The sequence below is a fragment of the Eumetopias jubatus genome, unplaced genomic scaffold (genome assembly GCF_037043125.1).
Source record: "Eumetopias jubatus isolate StellerSeaLion01/CBP00866 unplaced genomic scaffold, mEumJub1_p1.0 scaffold_15, whole genome shotgun sequence".
Taxonomy (NCBI): Eukaryota; Metazoa; Chordata; class Mammalia; order Carnivora; family Otariidae; genus Eumetopias; species Eumetopias jubatus.
In genome coordinates, this window is record NW_028274821.1 from 57704347 (window position 1) to 57717735 (window position 13389).

Sequence of the window (13389 nt, forward strand, 5' to 3'; positions counted from 1 at the left end):
CATAGTACTACCTAGGACTATCATTTCCTGCTTGGATTACTGCAATAATCTCTAAATGGTCTTTCTTCTTTCACCCGTGCCCTTCTTTAGCTTATGCTCAGTGTAGTAGCTAGAGTGATCCTACTAAAAAGATTATTTCCCTTCTCAGCTCACAACTCTCTAATGGCTTTCAGCTCACTTAGAGTAAAAGCCAAAGTCCTTAAAATGATCTAAAGTTTGCTGTGTGATTTAGTCCCCTGTTACCTCTCTGACTTCATCTCCCAATTATGCTCTTTGCTTACTTCATTCCATCATTGTTCCTAGAATATAGAAGGTGAACTTCCATCTCAGGGCCTTTGTACTTGGTATTCCCTTGGATTGGCATTTTCTTTTCCTAGACATCTGCAAATCTTTCACTTCCTTTACTCGGGTCTTTACTCAGATGTCACCTTTTCCTGGCCATCCTTTATAAATTTCAATCATGGATGCCTTCTATTTCCTTTCCTCTGCTTTATTTTTTCTTCTTAATCTATCACCATTATTATTAGTCATTTTCCTCTAGAATATAAGCATTGTGAGAACAGGAATTTTTTGGGGGGGTTTCTTTTATATATAGATCTATCTATCTATCTATCTATCTATCTATCTATCTATCTATCTATCTATCTATCTATCCCAGTGCATAGAACAGTGCTTGGTATACTACTGGCACTCAGTAAATGCTTATTGAATGATGAATGTAAAGTTTAATTGCTCAAGGAGTATCCGTATACCACACATGTGTACTCCTTACCTCTTTCTGATTTCTAAGCTTACATTCCCTCCTGAACATCCCTCCAGAAAATCTGCCATCATAATTTGGACAGCTGAACTCATTTTTACTTCCTTTAGCACTTCAGTAAGCCTTACTTCTGTTTCTGTTAAAAACAGACCCCGGAACTTGGCTTTTCTTCTTTATGATTTATTCTCCCATGCAGCAGGTCTCCACACGGGAGTGTTGTTGAGTCAATCCCCTAAATTTTGGTTCAGTTCATCCCCTATTCTCCATCCCTACTGTCCCTGCTTTAGTTCAGGTGTGAATCTTTTTTACTCAGTGCAGAAGTCTGCCATGTAGTCTCTAGTCCATTTTATTCACCGCTATCATTTTAATTCTCCTGATGAAGAGTTTTATTCAGCTCACTGCTCTGCCACAAACCTATCGCTGCCCATTATTTGTTGAATTAAGTTGGCAAATAATCCAGAATTGATGATTTGCTATTTTCTGCTTAACTTCCCCCTTCTGGAATCCCCACCTTCTTTTATTGTGGGTTACAACTACTGCACCCTGGGGTGCCTGGGTGGCTCAGTCGGTTAAGCAGCTGCCTTCAGCTCAGTTCATGATCCCAGGGTCCTGGGATCAAGCCCCGCGTCGGGCTCCCTGCTTAGTGGAGAGTCTGCTTCTCCCTCTCCCTCTGTCTGCCTCTCTGCCTACTTGTGCTCTTTCTTTCTCTCAAATAAATAAATAAAACCTTAAAAAAAAACCTGCCGCACGCTTTAAAATACAAATATTATCTTCTTTGGAATTTTTTTTTAATAAAGATTTTATTTATTTATTTATTTGACAGAGACACAGCAAGAGAGGGAACACAAGCAGGGTGAGTGGGAGGAGAAGCAGGCCTTCCACTGAGCAGGGAGCCGGATTCGCCCAATACGAGAACCCTGGGACCATGACCTGAGCCGAAGGCAGACGTCTAACGACTGAGCCACCCAGGCACCACTTCTCTGGAATTCTGAAGAGAAAACAGGGTTGAAGAATTAGGCATTAGAGTCTACACATTCTTTATGTACCCAGAAAGTGTAAAGATGTAAATCTTTCCTAATCTCTTAGCCAAAAGCCAATTTTTCCAGAGCAATTAATGCAACTGTTAGGCCATTATCACTCTCTGATTTTTCGTGGAGTTAACTGTTAATGCTTCGGTTTCTCTTACCAAGTAGGAACTTTTGGGAACAAAGACTCATCTCATGCAGTTATGAATCCTCTATGCACCTGATTCCAAGTGACATCCAATAAATGCAGAAGGCAGTAAATGTCTGGGATTGGGTTACCTAGTTTAAACCGCTGGATGTCACAACTGGAAGGAGATTTAGAGGTTGCCTTTCAACCCAATCTTTGTAAATGGGGGAAATGAGGCCCGTAAAGAGTGGGACTTGAACCAGATCACAGACCCGGGACCAGAAGCCAGACATTCTGATTCCCAAGTAAGTCTCATTAGTAAGTCTTTGTGCGTCCCTTCGCGATTCGAACCTCTCAGATTCTCGCCTGGGCCGCTTCACCAGCCTCTACGCCTTACCCTTTTAGTGACCCCCACCCTTCCCTTTCTTCCTTTGGGTCAGCAGGGTCCACCCACTCCAATTGCAACGGTCCAGGAATCTAGAGTTGCTGGGGAGTAGAAGAGAGATTAGCTACGTCACCGTCGGCTCCTCCCATTGGCCCAGGGAGGGTGGAGCGCGGCGCCATGACGTCAGACGCCCAAAGGGGCGGAGTGGTGAGGGGAAGGAGGAGGGAAGTAGGACTTCAACATGGCGGCTGTGGTACTGGCAGTGGGCACGGTGACGGCCTGGCCCGGGGCGGGCAGAGTTGGAGGTGGTGGCGTTCGCTTTCCCTAGGGGCCGTCAGGAGCTCAGCGGTGACCGATTCTGGGAGGCCGTCCGGCGCCAGCACGTTTCGGCTTCTGGGACGGCAGCGGCAGCGGCGTTCAGGTGAGGGGGCCTCCAGCTGGGAGAAGGGGGGGGAGAGGGGCGGAGTTGGGGGAGGGGACCAGTACCGGGAGACGGATGGGGTAGGATTCCCTGGGAAGAGGTTGGAGGCCGAGCGGGAAGAAAGGAGCTGTAGTTAAGGGGGTAGGAGGGAGAAGGGGCCAGAGAGCCGTGGCTTGGGGAGGATTATGGGAGAGAGGTCGGAGTGAGGGGACCAGAGTTGAAGGGGCGGAAGGCAGATGGGATGCGGAAAATGAGTTCGGATTAAGGGGACTAATACCTTACTGGAAGACAGGCGCAGTAGATGTGTATCTCGCTGGAGTGAGAGCTCGGTGGGAATTAGAGGATGTCGGGGAGGAGGACCCAGGTTTTAGTAAAGGCGAGTGATTGGGAGTTGAGGGTGAGTTGGGGAAGTGAGATGCAGATTTACTTCTCCCTGAGGCGTTGAGATGAGGGAAAAAGGAAACCAGAGCAGGGTGAGGGGTCTTTGGGGACATCTTTGACGTTGTCTGGCCTTCTCCAGTATGTTTATCTTGCCTCTTTTATTTCTTGGGTGAAGCCTTACCTATGCAGTCCACCTGGGCCTCAGAAACAGTCCCACATCTTTACTGTGGAACATCAAGTTACTTTTCATGTATTTGATCTCAGTTAGGGATCTCTGTCTGACCTTTGGTTGTCTCCACACGTACTTGTTTCCAGACTAGCCTCTTGAAAATGAAAATACATTTTATTTTAAGCTGAAATAAAAATTTGAATTTTTAAACACCGTAGAGTGTTAGAAAACGAGATTTGATAATTTAGTTAACTATTAAATAACTTTTTGTTTATAGCTTTGTGTTCTAATCCCACTTACTAGTGTTTTCTCTCTTTCCTCAGTTGTATTTATTAGCATTTGAGAAATTGGATAGACATGATGGATCTTTCTCTTTGGAATTTTGTCACATTTGATTGGGGGAAAGACAGGGCACTTAGTCTTTAGTGATAGCTAGTTCTTTCTAGTTAATGTCCCAGACTAGTTAAAATGAAAGTTTATGTATTATACATAAATATTCAGAGACTAAAAGAATTAGATTTTCTGCATTAACCTAAGTGGAATTTTGTAAATTAGATTTTTATTTCTAATCAGTTCTGTTCAGTTTTTCTGTTATTTATTCAACATTTAATGCCTACTGTGCGTTGCATTAAGAGTCATTCTAATTATGGAAATGGGAAAATTAATGTTTCTCTATCACTGCACAGCAAATAACTTACTAACTTGCTATGACCTCATTGGAAGAAAAAGTGTTACTTTAGAAATGATGACAATGGAAGAAAATTAAACTGTGTGGTTATAAGACGTTCCTGAATTTTGGGGCACCTGGGTGGCTCAGTTGTTAAGCGTCTGCCTTTGGCTCAGGTGCCCCTTATCGGGCTCCCTGCTCGGCAGGAAGCCTGCTTCTCTCTCTCCCACTCCCCTTACTTGTGTTCCCTCTCTCCCTGTCTCTCTCTCTGTCAAATTAATAAATTTAAAACTTTTTTTTTTAAGATTTTTATTAATTTGACAGAGGATACAGCGAGAGAGGGAACCCAACCAGGGGGAGAGGGAGAGGGAGAAGCAGGCCTCCCCGCCGAGCAGGGAGCCCGATGCAGGGGCTCGATCCCAGGACCCTGGGATCATGACCTGAGCTGAAGGCAGACGCCTAACGACTGAGCCACCCAGGAGTCCCCTCCCTTTTTTTTAAAGATTTTTTAGGGGCACCTCTCTCCCTCTCCCCCTGCTTGTGTTCCCTCTCTCGCTGTGTCTTTCTCTCTCAAATAAATAAATAAAATCTTAAAAAAAATAAAAAGTTCCTGAATTTTTCTTTGACCCATTACTTCATCATGATGTATTTTATGTGTATCTGAAAGATTTTATTTTAAAATTTTTATTAAAATAATTAAAAAAATTTTAAGTAATCTCTACATGCAATGTGGGGCTCGAACTCAACCCCAAGATTAAGAATTGCATGCTGCTCCGACTAAGCCATCTAGATGCCCCTGAAAGATTTTTTTGATTTTGATTTTAAAGACGACAGTAAGTTTCCCGATGTGATAATATTAGGTCTGTAAACAGTTCTTATCAATGGTTGTTAGTTCACATTTCTTAGACTGGCAAATGTCACTTTATCTTGTGCGTCTTTTCTTTTATATCTTGAATATGGTAAGGTACTTAAAATGAGGATTCTTGAAGTTTATTATTTATTTATTTTTAAAAGATTTTATTTATTTATTTGACAGAGACAGGGAGAGGGAACACAAGCGGGGTGTGGGGGGCGGGCGTGGGAGAGGGAGAAGCAGCCCTCCCACGCAGCAGGGAGCTTGTGGCGGGACTCTATCCCAGGACCCTGGGATCATGACCTGAGCCAAAGGCAGACGCTTAATGACTGAGCCACCCAGGTGCCCCAGGATTCTTGAAGTTTAATTCAGTGACTAAAATTCTCTGAGTATTTTCAGCATTACAAACGTATTTTCATTACCCCAGAGTATATATGCCAATATCACATTTTTCCTGATCTCTAATTAAATTGTTGAACGTTTTGAGGGTTTTTATTTTGTTTTGTTTTTAAAGTAAACTCTACGCTCAGTGTGGGCTTGAATTCATGACCCCGAGATCAAGAGTCTTGGCCTACTGACTGAGCCACCTGGGCTCTTCTGTTTTGAGGTTTTTAACATGGAGATTATTTTAAGTGTAAACCTTTTTCCCACAAGCAAACCAACTCCCCCCCCCCCAAAAAAAAAAAACCAGTACCAGGGCGCCTGGGTGGCTTGGTCGTTAAGCGTCTGACTTTGGCATAGGTCATGATCCCAGAGTCCTGGGATCAAGTCCCACATCAGGCTCCCGGCTTAGCGAGAAACCTGTTTTTCCCTCTCCCACTCTCCCTGCTTGTGTTCCCTCTCTCGCTGTGTCTCTCTCTGTCAAATAAATAAAATCTTCAGGAAAACAAAAAAACAAAAAAAAAACCAGTACCATCAATTCATTAATCAGGTAATTTTCTTTAGGCTTTTTAAGAAATGCAGAAGTTAGTATGTAGTACTTTAAATATGAAATAGCTTTTTCTGGGTGCCTGGGTAGCTCATTCGGGTAGGCAGTGACTCTTGATTTCAGCTTAGGTCATGATCTCAGGGTTGTGAGATTGAGCCCTGGATGGGGCTCCCTGTTGGGCGGGGAGCCTGCTTAAGATTCTCTCCCTCCCTCCCCCCACCCCTCTTTAAAAAAAAGGGTTTTTCTTAGAATAAAAAAACCCTTGAATCTTAGAAATCAACTGGGTTTATATTTTAGCATAGCTTGGGCATCCCTGCTTCTGTATCACGAAGATAAGTGAAAATCTTGTCTTTTCCAGAATCTAATAATTTAGGAAAGCCTTTCAGTGAGAGGAAGAAGTAAGCAGGTATTTCTCTTCTAACTTGTACTGCACAATTTTGTAATATTAAAAATAATTTGAATTAGGAGTAATATTTTCCTATGAATTGAGAGTTGTTATTTTAGACTTTAAAATTTTTAGGTGAGAGGAGCAAGACTTACAAAGGGAAGGGTGCTAACTGGGCGAAAGCTAATGAGGTAGGCATTGTTTAGCACTTTACATAATCTCTTAATCTTTGTAATGTGATTAGGTAGGCAGGTTGTGATACACATGCTTTTTAGCTGTTGAGGAAATTGAGGATCAGTGAATTTGAGTCATTTAACATTACAGAGATAAAATGGTAGAGTCTGAATTTGGACTTGAATTTGTTATACTTCAGTGCCCAAACTTATCTGTTACACCTTTGTCCCTCTTAGGCAGTCACAAGATCATTCCAATACCTATCAAGTAAATTTAAAGTATAAGCACTATTTTTAAAATAATGCCATTTAAAACTACTTGTTTTTTTTGGAATAGTAGTATAACTGGAATAATAAATAGTTCATTAAAATTGTAGTCTTTAAGATGTCATTAGTATTCTAGGAGGAAATGAATACTTGAATATTTTGTACTTAACAAAATAAACTGGATAAACTGGATAAGAGACTAAAGTTTTCTTATTTGTATTGCTGAGTCAGGTAGGATTCAGTTCATTAAGGGCCAAAATTTGTGTTTAGCAGTAGTCTGCATGTGTTCTCATAATTCTGGATTAGTCATTATCAGTTGCTTAATTGCTTACCAAACCCTTCTAGTGGTTCAGTCACTGTGAATTGGCTCATGGTAATTGTGAATCTTGTGGTTACTGAGTCAAGAGCCAGCAGTATGTTTTGGTTGCCTCACTTCCTCCACAACACTTGATATTGTCAGACTTTTAATTTTTTTTCTAACCTAGTAGACTTGAAACGAGTGACTTGGTATCAGGATGTGTTTATTGTTTTTATTAGCATTTCCTTAAGTTGAGCATCTTTTCATATGTTCATTCATTATTTGTGCTTTGTGAAGTGTATATTCAAGTTCTTTGCCTATTTTGAGTTGTTTCTCTTTTTCTGATTGACTTTTAAGACTTTTTTTTAAAGCTTTTATTTATTTATTTGACAGAGAATGCGTGTATGCGCACAAGCAGGGGGAGCAGTAGGCAGAGGGAGAGGGAGAAGCAGGCTCCCTGCTGATCAAGGAGCCTGACTTGGGGCCCCATCCCAGGACCCTGAGATCATGACCTGAGCTGAAGGCAGACACTTAACCGACTGAGCCACCCAGGTGCCCTGAAAAGTTCATAATTTTAATGAATTGAAATATTCAGCTTTTTATGGTTTGTGCTTTTTGTATCATTTAGGAAACCCTTCTCTGCTAGGCATGCTTTTTTTTTAGATTTTATTTATTTATTTGACAGAGAAATAGCGAGAGCAGGAACACAAGCAGGGGGAGTGGGAGAGGAAGAAGCAGGCTTCCCACCAAGCAGGGAGCCCGATGTGGGGCGCGATCCCAGGACCCTGGGATCATGACCCGAGCCGAAGGCAGAAGACGCCCAATGACTAAGCCACCCAGGCGCCCTTTTTTGTTGTTGTTGTTATTTATTTGAGATTTATTTATTTGTTTTAGAGAGAAAGCGCGGGAGGTGGGGAGTGGGAGAGGGAGAGAGAGAATTCCAAGCAAACTCCTCTGAGTGCGGAGCCTGACGTGGGACTTGATCACAAGATCCTGAGATCATGACCTGAGCTGAAATCGAGTTGGACACTTAACTGACTGAGCCACCCAGGTGCCCCAAGTTGTTTTTATTGTTTTAAGTAATCTCTACACCCAGTATGGGGCTCAAACTCACGATCCTGATAATCAAGAGTCACATGCTCTACTGACTGAACCAGCTAGGTGCCCTGGGGCCTAAAGTATTTTAAAGCAAATCCCAACTTTCCTGTAAATACATTATTATGAACTTCTGATAAGGATTTCTTTTCTTTTCTTTTTTTTTTTAAAGATTTTATTTATTTATTTGACAGAGACACAGCGAGAGAGGGAACACAAGCAGGGGAAGTGGGAAAGGGAGAAGCAGGCTTCCCGCCGAGCAGGGAGCCCGATGTGGGACTCAGTCCCAGGACCCTGGGATCATGACCTGAGCCGAAGGCAGACGCTTAACGACTGAGCCACCCAGGCGCCCAAGGATTTCTTTTAAAAACATAACTACCATGCTATTATCACATCTAATAATTATTAGTAATTCCTTTATAATCTAATGCCATCCATATTAAAATTTCTCTTATTGTCTTAAAAGTGTCACTTTAGGGATAGTTGGGTGGTGCAGTTGGTTAAGTGTCCAGCTATTGGTTTTGGCTCGATTGTGATCTCAGGGTCATCAGGTCAAGCCCCCAGTCAAGCTCTGTGCTCAGCTCAGAGTCTTCTTGAGATTCTTTCTCCCTCTCCCTCTCCTCCTCCCACTCGTGCTCTTACACTCTCTTTCAAATAAATAAATCTTAAAAAAAGAAAAGTGTTGGGGCGCCTGGGTGGCTCAGTTGATTAAGCGACTGCCTTCAGCTCAGGTCGTGATCCTGGAGTCCCGGGATTGAGTCCTGCATCGGGCTCCCTGCTCCGTGGGGAGTCTGCTTCTCCCTCTGACCCTCCCCCCTCTCATGTGCGCACGCTCTCTCTCTCTCTCTCAAATAAATAAATAAAATCTTTAAAAAAAAAAAAAAGAAAAGAAAAGTGTTGGGGCGCCTGGGTGACTCAGTCAGTTAAGTATCTGCCTTTGGCTCAGGTCATGATCTCAGGGTCCTTGGATCAAGCCCCACGTCAGGCTCCCTGCTGATCGGGGAATCGCTTCTCCCTCTCCCTCTGCCCCTCCCCCTGCTTGTGCTCCCTCTCTCTCTCTCATAAAATCTTTAAAAAAAAAAAAGAAAGAAAAGAAAATATTGCCCAAATACCCATAACCCAATGAACAATATGAAACAATAATTTTAAATTTTTAAAACTTTGGTATACACTTTAAATGTTAAAAATTTTGTCAAATATACCGCAAGAGAGCTGAAAAAAAATTAATTGTAAAAAGAAATAATAAATCAAGCTTGTAACCATTAGTTTACAAAAAATAGAAAAGTAAATGGGGTGCCTGGGTGGCTCAGTCGTTAAGCTTCTGCCTTTGGCTCAGGTCATGATCCCAGGGTCCTGGGATTGAGCCCCGTATCAGGCTCCCTCTCCCCCTGCCTGTGTTCCCTCTCTCGCTGTGTCTTTCGCTGTCAAATAAATAAATAAAATCTTTAAAAAAACCAAACAAACACAAGAATGGACAGATACTGAATATAGGATACCTACAGGACAAATGCCCTGGTTTCTCCAATGAATCAATCATATGAAAAGGGGGTAATTATCATAGAACAAAAAAGCCTTAGGCATGAAAGCCAAATAAGTGATAAATACGGACCTTATTTGAACTGTGAATGGCACAAATCGCTTGTAAAATGACACTTTTTTTTTAAAGATTTATTTGAGAGAGCGAGAATGAGAGAGAGAGAGTACATGGGGCGGGGGGAGGGTCAGAGGTAGAAGCAGGCTCCTCGCTGAGCAGGGAGCCCGATGCCAGACTCGATCCCGGGACTCTGGGATCATGACCTGAGCCGAAGGCAGTCGCTTAACCAACTGAGCCACCCAGGCGCCCAAAATGACACTTTTTAAAAAAGATTTTATTTATTTAAAATGGAGAAAGCAAGCGAGCAAGCACAAGCCAGGAGGAAGGGCAGAGGGAGACCCAGGGGGTCTGCTCAGGGGGGAGTCTCCTTCTCCCTTTCTCTCTTCCCCTCCCTCTGCTGTGTGTGCGTGCGCTCTCTCTCTCTCTCTCCTACTCAAATAAATAAATTTAAAAAAAGTGAAATTGTATCATCATGCTATTTCTGTTATATTTATGTTTTTGAGTACTATTCTTCTCTAAAGAACTTTCCCTTGGCAGCAGGCTTACGCTGAAGTATAGTTCCTTTTGAAAAGGGTGGATGAGTACACTTAACCATGATGAGCACTGAGTAATGTATAGAATTAATGAATCACTATATTGTATATCTGAAGCTGCTATAACACCATGTTAGCTATACTGTGATTAAAATTAAAAACAGTAAAAATAAAAAAATAGAAAGGAGGATGAATGCTTCATTCTTTTAATTAACCAATTTCAAAGTGAAGAGTTAGTGTAACAGTCTTCGCTTATGGTAACAGGCCATTTTGGGTTTTTTCTTTTTTTTTAAGTATCCATACCTAGTGTGGAGCTCAACATGGGGCTTGAATTCAACAACTGTGAGATCAAGACCTGAGCTGAGATCAAGAGTTGGACATTTAACTGACTGAGCCCCCCTTTTTTTGACCTTTGGTTTTCTTTAAAGATTTTTTTTTTTATTTGGGAGAGAGTGCACATGAGTGGGGGGGAGGGGCAAAGGGTGAGGGAAAAGCAGACTCCCCGCTGAGCAGGGAGCCTGACACGGGGCTTGATCCCAGGACCCCAAGATGATGACCTGAGCTGAAGGCAGATGCCCAACTGACTGGACCACCCAGGCGCCCCGACTGTTGGTTTTCTAAGGATCTTTTCTTTGAGTATTATCATAAACTTGTAAATTTGTATCATGTGTTTGAGCAATTATAGTCTTTTTTTAAAGATTTTATTTTTAAGTAATCTCTACACCCAGTGTAGGACTTGAACCTACAACCCGGAGATTGAGTCGCAGGTTCTATCTGTAGTCATTCTTTTTTATGCACAAGTTGTTTCATTTTTGATCAGTGGGAGCCATTTCAGGTTGGTAGCTATTTGGCATGAACTAAAAATCCCTTTTTTTTTTTTAAGTTTTATTTAAGTCATCTTTACACCCAGCATGGGCTTGGAACTCACAGCCCTAAGATCAAGAATCACATGCTCTTCCAACTGAGCCAGCCAGGTGCCCCATGAACTATAAATCTTTGAAAGGCTTCTTTCATACACAACAGATGGCCCAGGTTAATCTTATAAATTCTTTTGTATATCTGAAAACGACCATTTCTCTAAGAATTAATGCAGAACTTATATCGAGAGCTCAGAATGTGAGTGCCAGGGATGCTCATTAATACTGTCCTTGCTTCTACAAACATTTTTATTAAAATTTTTTAAAAAATTTTATTTTTGGGGTGCCTGGGTGGCTCATTTGGTTGAAAGTCTGACTTTAGCTAAGGTCATGATCTCAGGGTCATAGGATCGAGCCCTGCATCGAGCTCCCTGCTCAGCCAGGATTCTGCTTCCCCTCTCCTCCCCCACCCCCACTCGTGCACTCTCTCTGTCTCTCTCTCAAATAAATAGATCTTTAAAAAATATTTTTATTATTGGGGTGCCTGGGTGGCTTAGTTGGTTAAGAGTCTGCCTTTGGCTTAGTCATGATACTAGGGTGCTGGGATCGAGCCCCACGTCAGGCTGTCTGCTCAGTGGGGAGCCTGCTTTTCCCTCTCCCTGTTGCTCCCCCTGCTTGTGCGCGTGCTTTCTCTGCCAAATAAATAAATAAAATCTTTTTTATTTTTTATAGATTTTGTTTGTCAGAGAGAGAAAGAGCGTGTATGCACAAGCAGGGGGAGCAGCAGGCAGAGGGAAAAGCAGGCTCTCCTCGATGAGCAAGGAGCCCCAGGCAGGACTCGATCCCAGGACCCTGGGATCATGACCTAGGCCAAAGAAAGGCGCTTAGCTGACTGAGCCACCCAGGCGTCCCAGTAAATAAAATCTTTAAAAAAATTTTTTATTTTTTGTATTTTTAAGTAGGCTTGATGCATAATGTGGGGTTTGAATTCATGACCCTGAGATTAGGAGTTGCATACTCTACCAACTGAGCCAGCTGGGTACCCCTACAAACATTTTTTTAAAAATCACAAGTTCATATTGATTTTTATAATTCAGATTTAAGAACTATAGGGTTGGGGCACCTGGGTGGCTCAGTCCTTAAAGCGTCTGCCTTCGGCTCAGGTCATGATCCCGGGGTCCTGGGATCGACCCCCGCATCGGGCTCCCTGCTCCATGGGAAGCCTGCTTGTTCCTCTCCCACTCCCCCTGCTTGTGTTCCCTCTTTCACCATGTCTCTCTCTGTCAAGTAAATAAAATCTTTAAAAAAACCCCAAAACTATAGGGTTTTTACTTTTTTAATATTATACTTGTCTTTTTCTTTTTTAAAGATTTTATTTATTTAATTGACAGAGAGAGGGAACACAAGCAGGGGGAGTGTGAGAGGGAGAAGTAGGCTTCCAGCTGAGCAGGGAGCCCGATGCGGGACTCGATTCCAGGACCCTAGGATCATGACCTGAGCTGAAGGCAGTTGCTTAACCAACTGAGCCTTTTTTTCTCTCTTACATAAAATGTCTAGGTTCCTTACAATATAAAGATAATTACTTACTATATTGGGTATATACATAAAATGGTTTTAAAATGGTAATACTGATATTGCTAACAAAAAAAATATATCTGTATAATTCTTTATGTTTTTGGAACATATTACACTGCTCTGCAGTTAGAATACTGAGTTCTGAAGTCACTTGAAATGATTTTCTGTGTAGTCATCAATTTTATGTACAGTTAGGTTTATTTGTTTTAACTTGTAATCATTTAGGGATTTATAAAGTTAAGTTTTGGGTGCCTGGGTGGCTCAGTCGTTTAGCAGCTGCAGGTCATGATCCTGGGGTCCTGGGATAGAGCCCCTGCTCGGCGGGAAGCCTGCTTCTCCATCTGCCACTCCCCCTGCTTGTATTCCCTCTCTCCCTGTGTCTCTCTCTGTCAAATAAATAAATAAAATCTTAAAAAAAAAAAAAAGGAAAAGGAAAACTTGCTTGTAACCCACCATTGAAATACCCACTATTATAATACTTGTATAAAATATTTGCATAATTGGGGTGCCTGGGTGGCTCAGATGGTTAAGCATCTGCCTTTGGCTCAGGTCATGATCCCAGGGTCCTGGGATCGAGCTGCACATTGGGCGCCTGGCTTGGCGGGGAGCCTGCTTCTCCCTCTCCCTCTGCCTTTCCCGCTGCTCATGCTCGCTCTCTCTCTCTCTCTCTCTGTGTCTCAAAGGAATAAATAAAAAATACTTAAAAAATTTGCATAACTAACATTTATTGAAAACATACCATGTATGAGGATTGGTCTAAGTACTTTATATGCATTACCTTGTTTAATCTTTAAAATAATCTTATGAGATAGTTCCTATTATTATCCCTATTTTACAGGTTGGGTACCTGAAGTTCAGTTATGTTAACTTGTTCAAGGGATACACAGCTAGTAAGT

General features: G+C 42.2%; 1 protein-coding gene and 1 long non-coding RNA gene across 4 annotated transcripts in view; one reads left to right on the forward strand and one right to left on the reverse strand.

Moving 5' to 3' along the window:
- Positions 1 to 1584: 1584 nt before the first annotated feature.
- Positions 1585 to 3093, reverse strand: LOC148162422 (uncharacterized). Its single transcript, XR_015766887.1, has 3 exons — positions 2996 to 3093; positions 2431 to 2734; positions 1585 to 1748 (listed from the first exon to the last, which is right to left on the reverse strand). It is a non-coding gene; the product is annotated as an uncharacterized LOC148162422 (long non-coding RNA).
- The window catches only part of UBAP1 (ubiquitin associated protein 1), a 68553-nt gene continuing 57638 nt past the window's right edge, over positions 2475 to 13389 (forward strand). For 2 of the 3 annotated variants that reach the window (XR_015766886.1, XM_028115111.2), the window contains exon 1: positions 2601 to 2718. Coding sequence is in view for 1 of the 3 variants with exons in the window: in XM_028115110.2 (XP_027970911.1) it covers positions 2475 to 2718 (244 nt within the window). In the remaining 2 variants the exon portion in view is untranslated. Of the gene's footprint in view, positions 2719 to 13389 lie in introns of all 3 variants that reach the window. The other variant, XM_028115110.2, reaches the window with a different exon arrangement.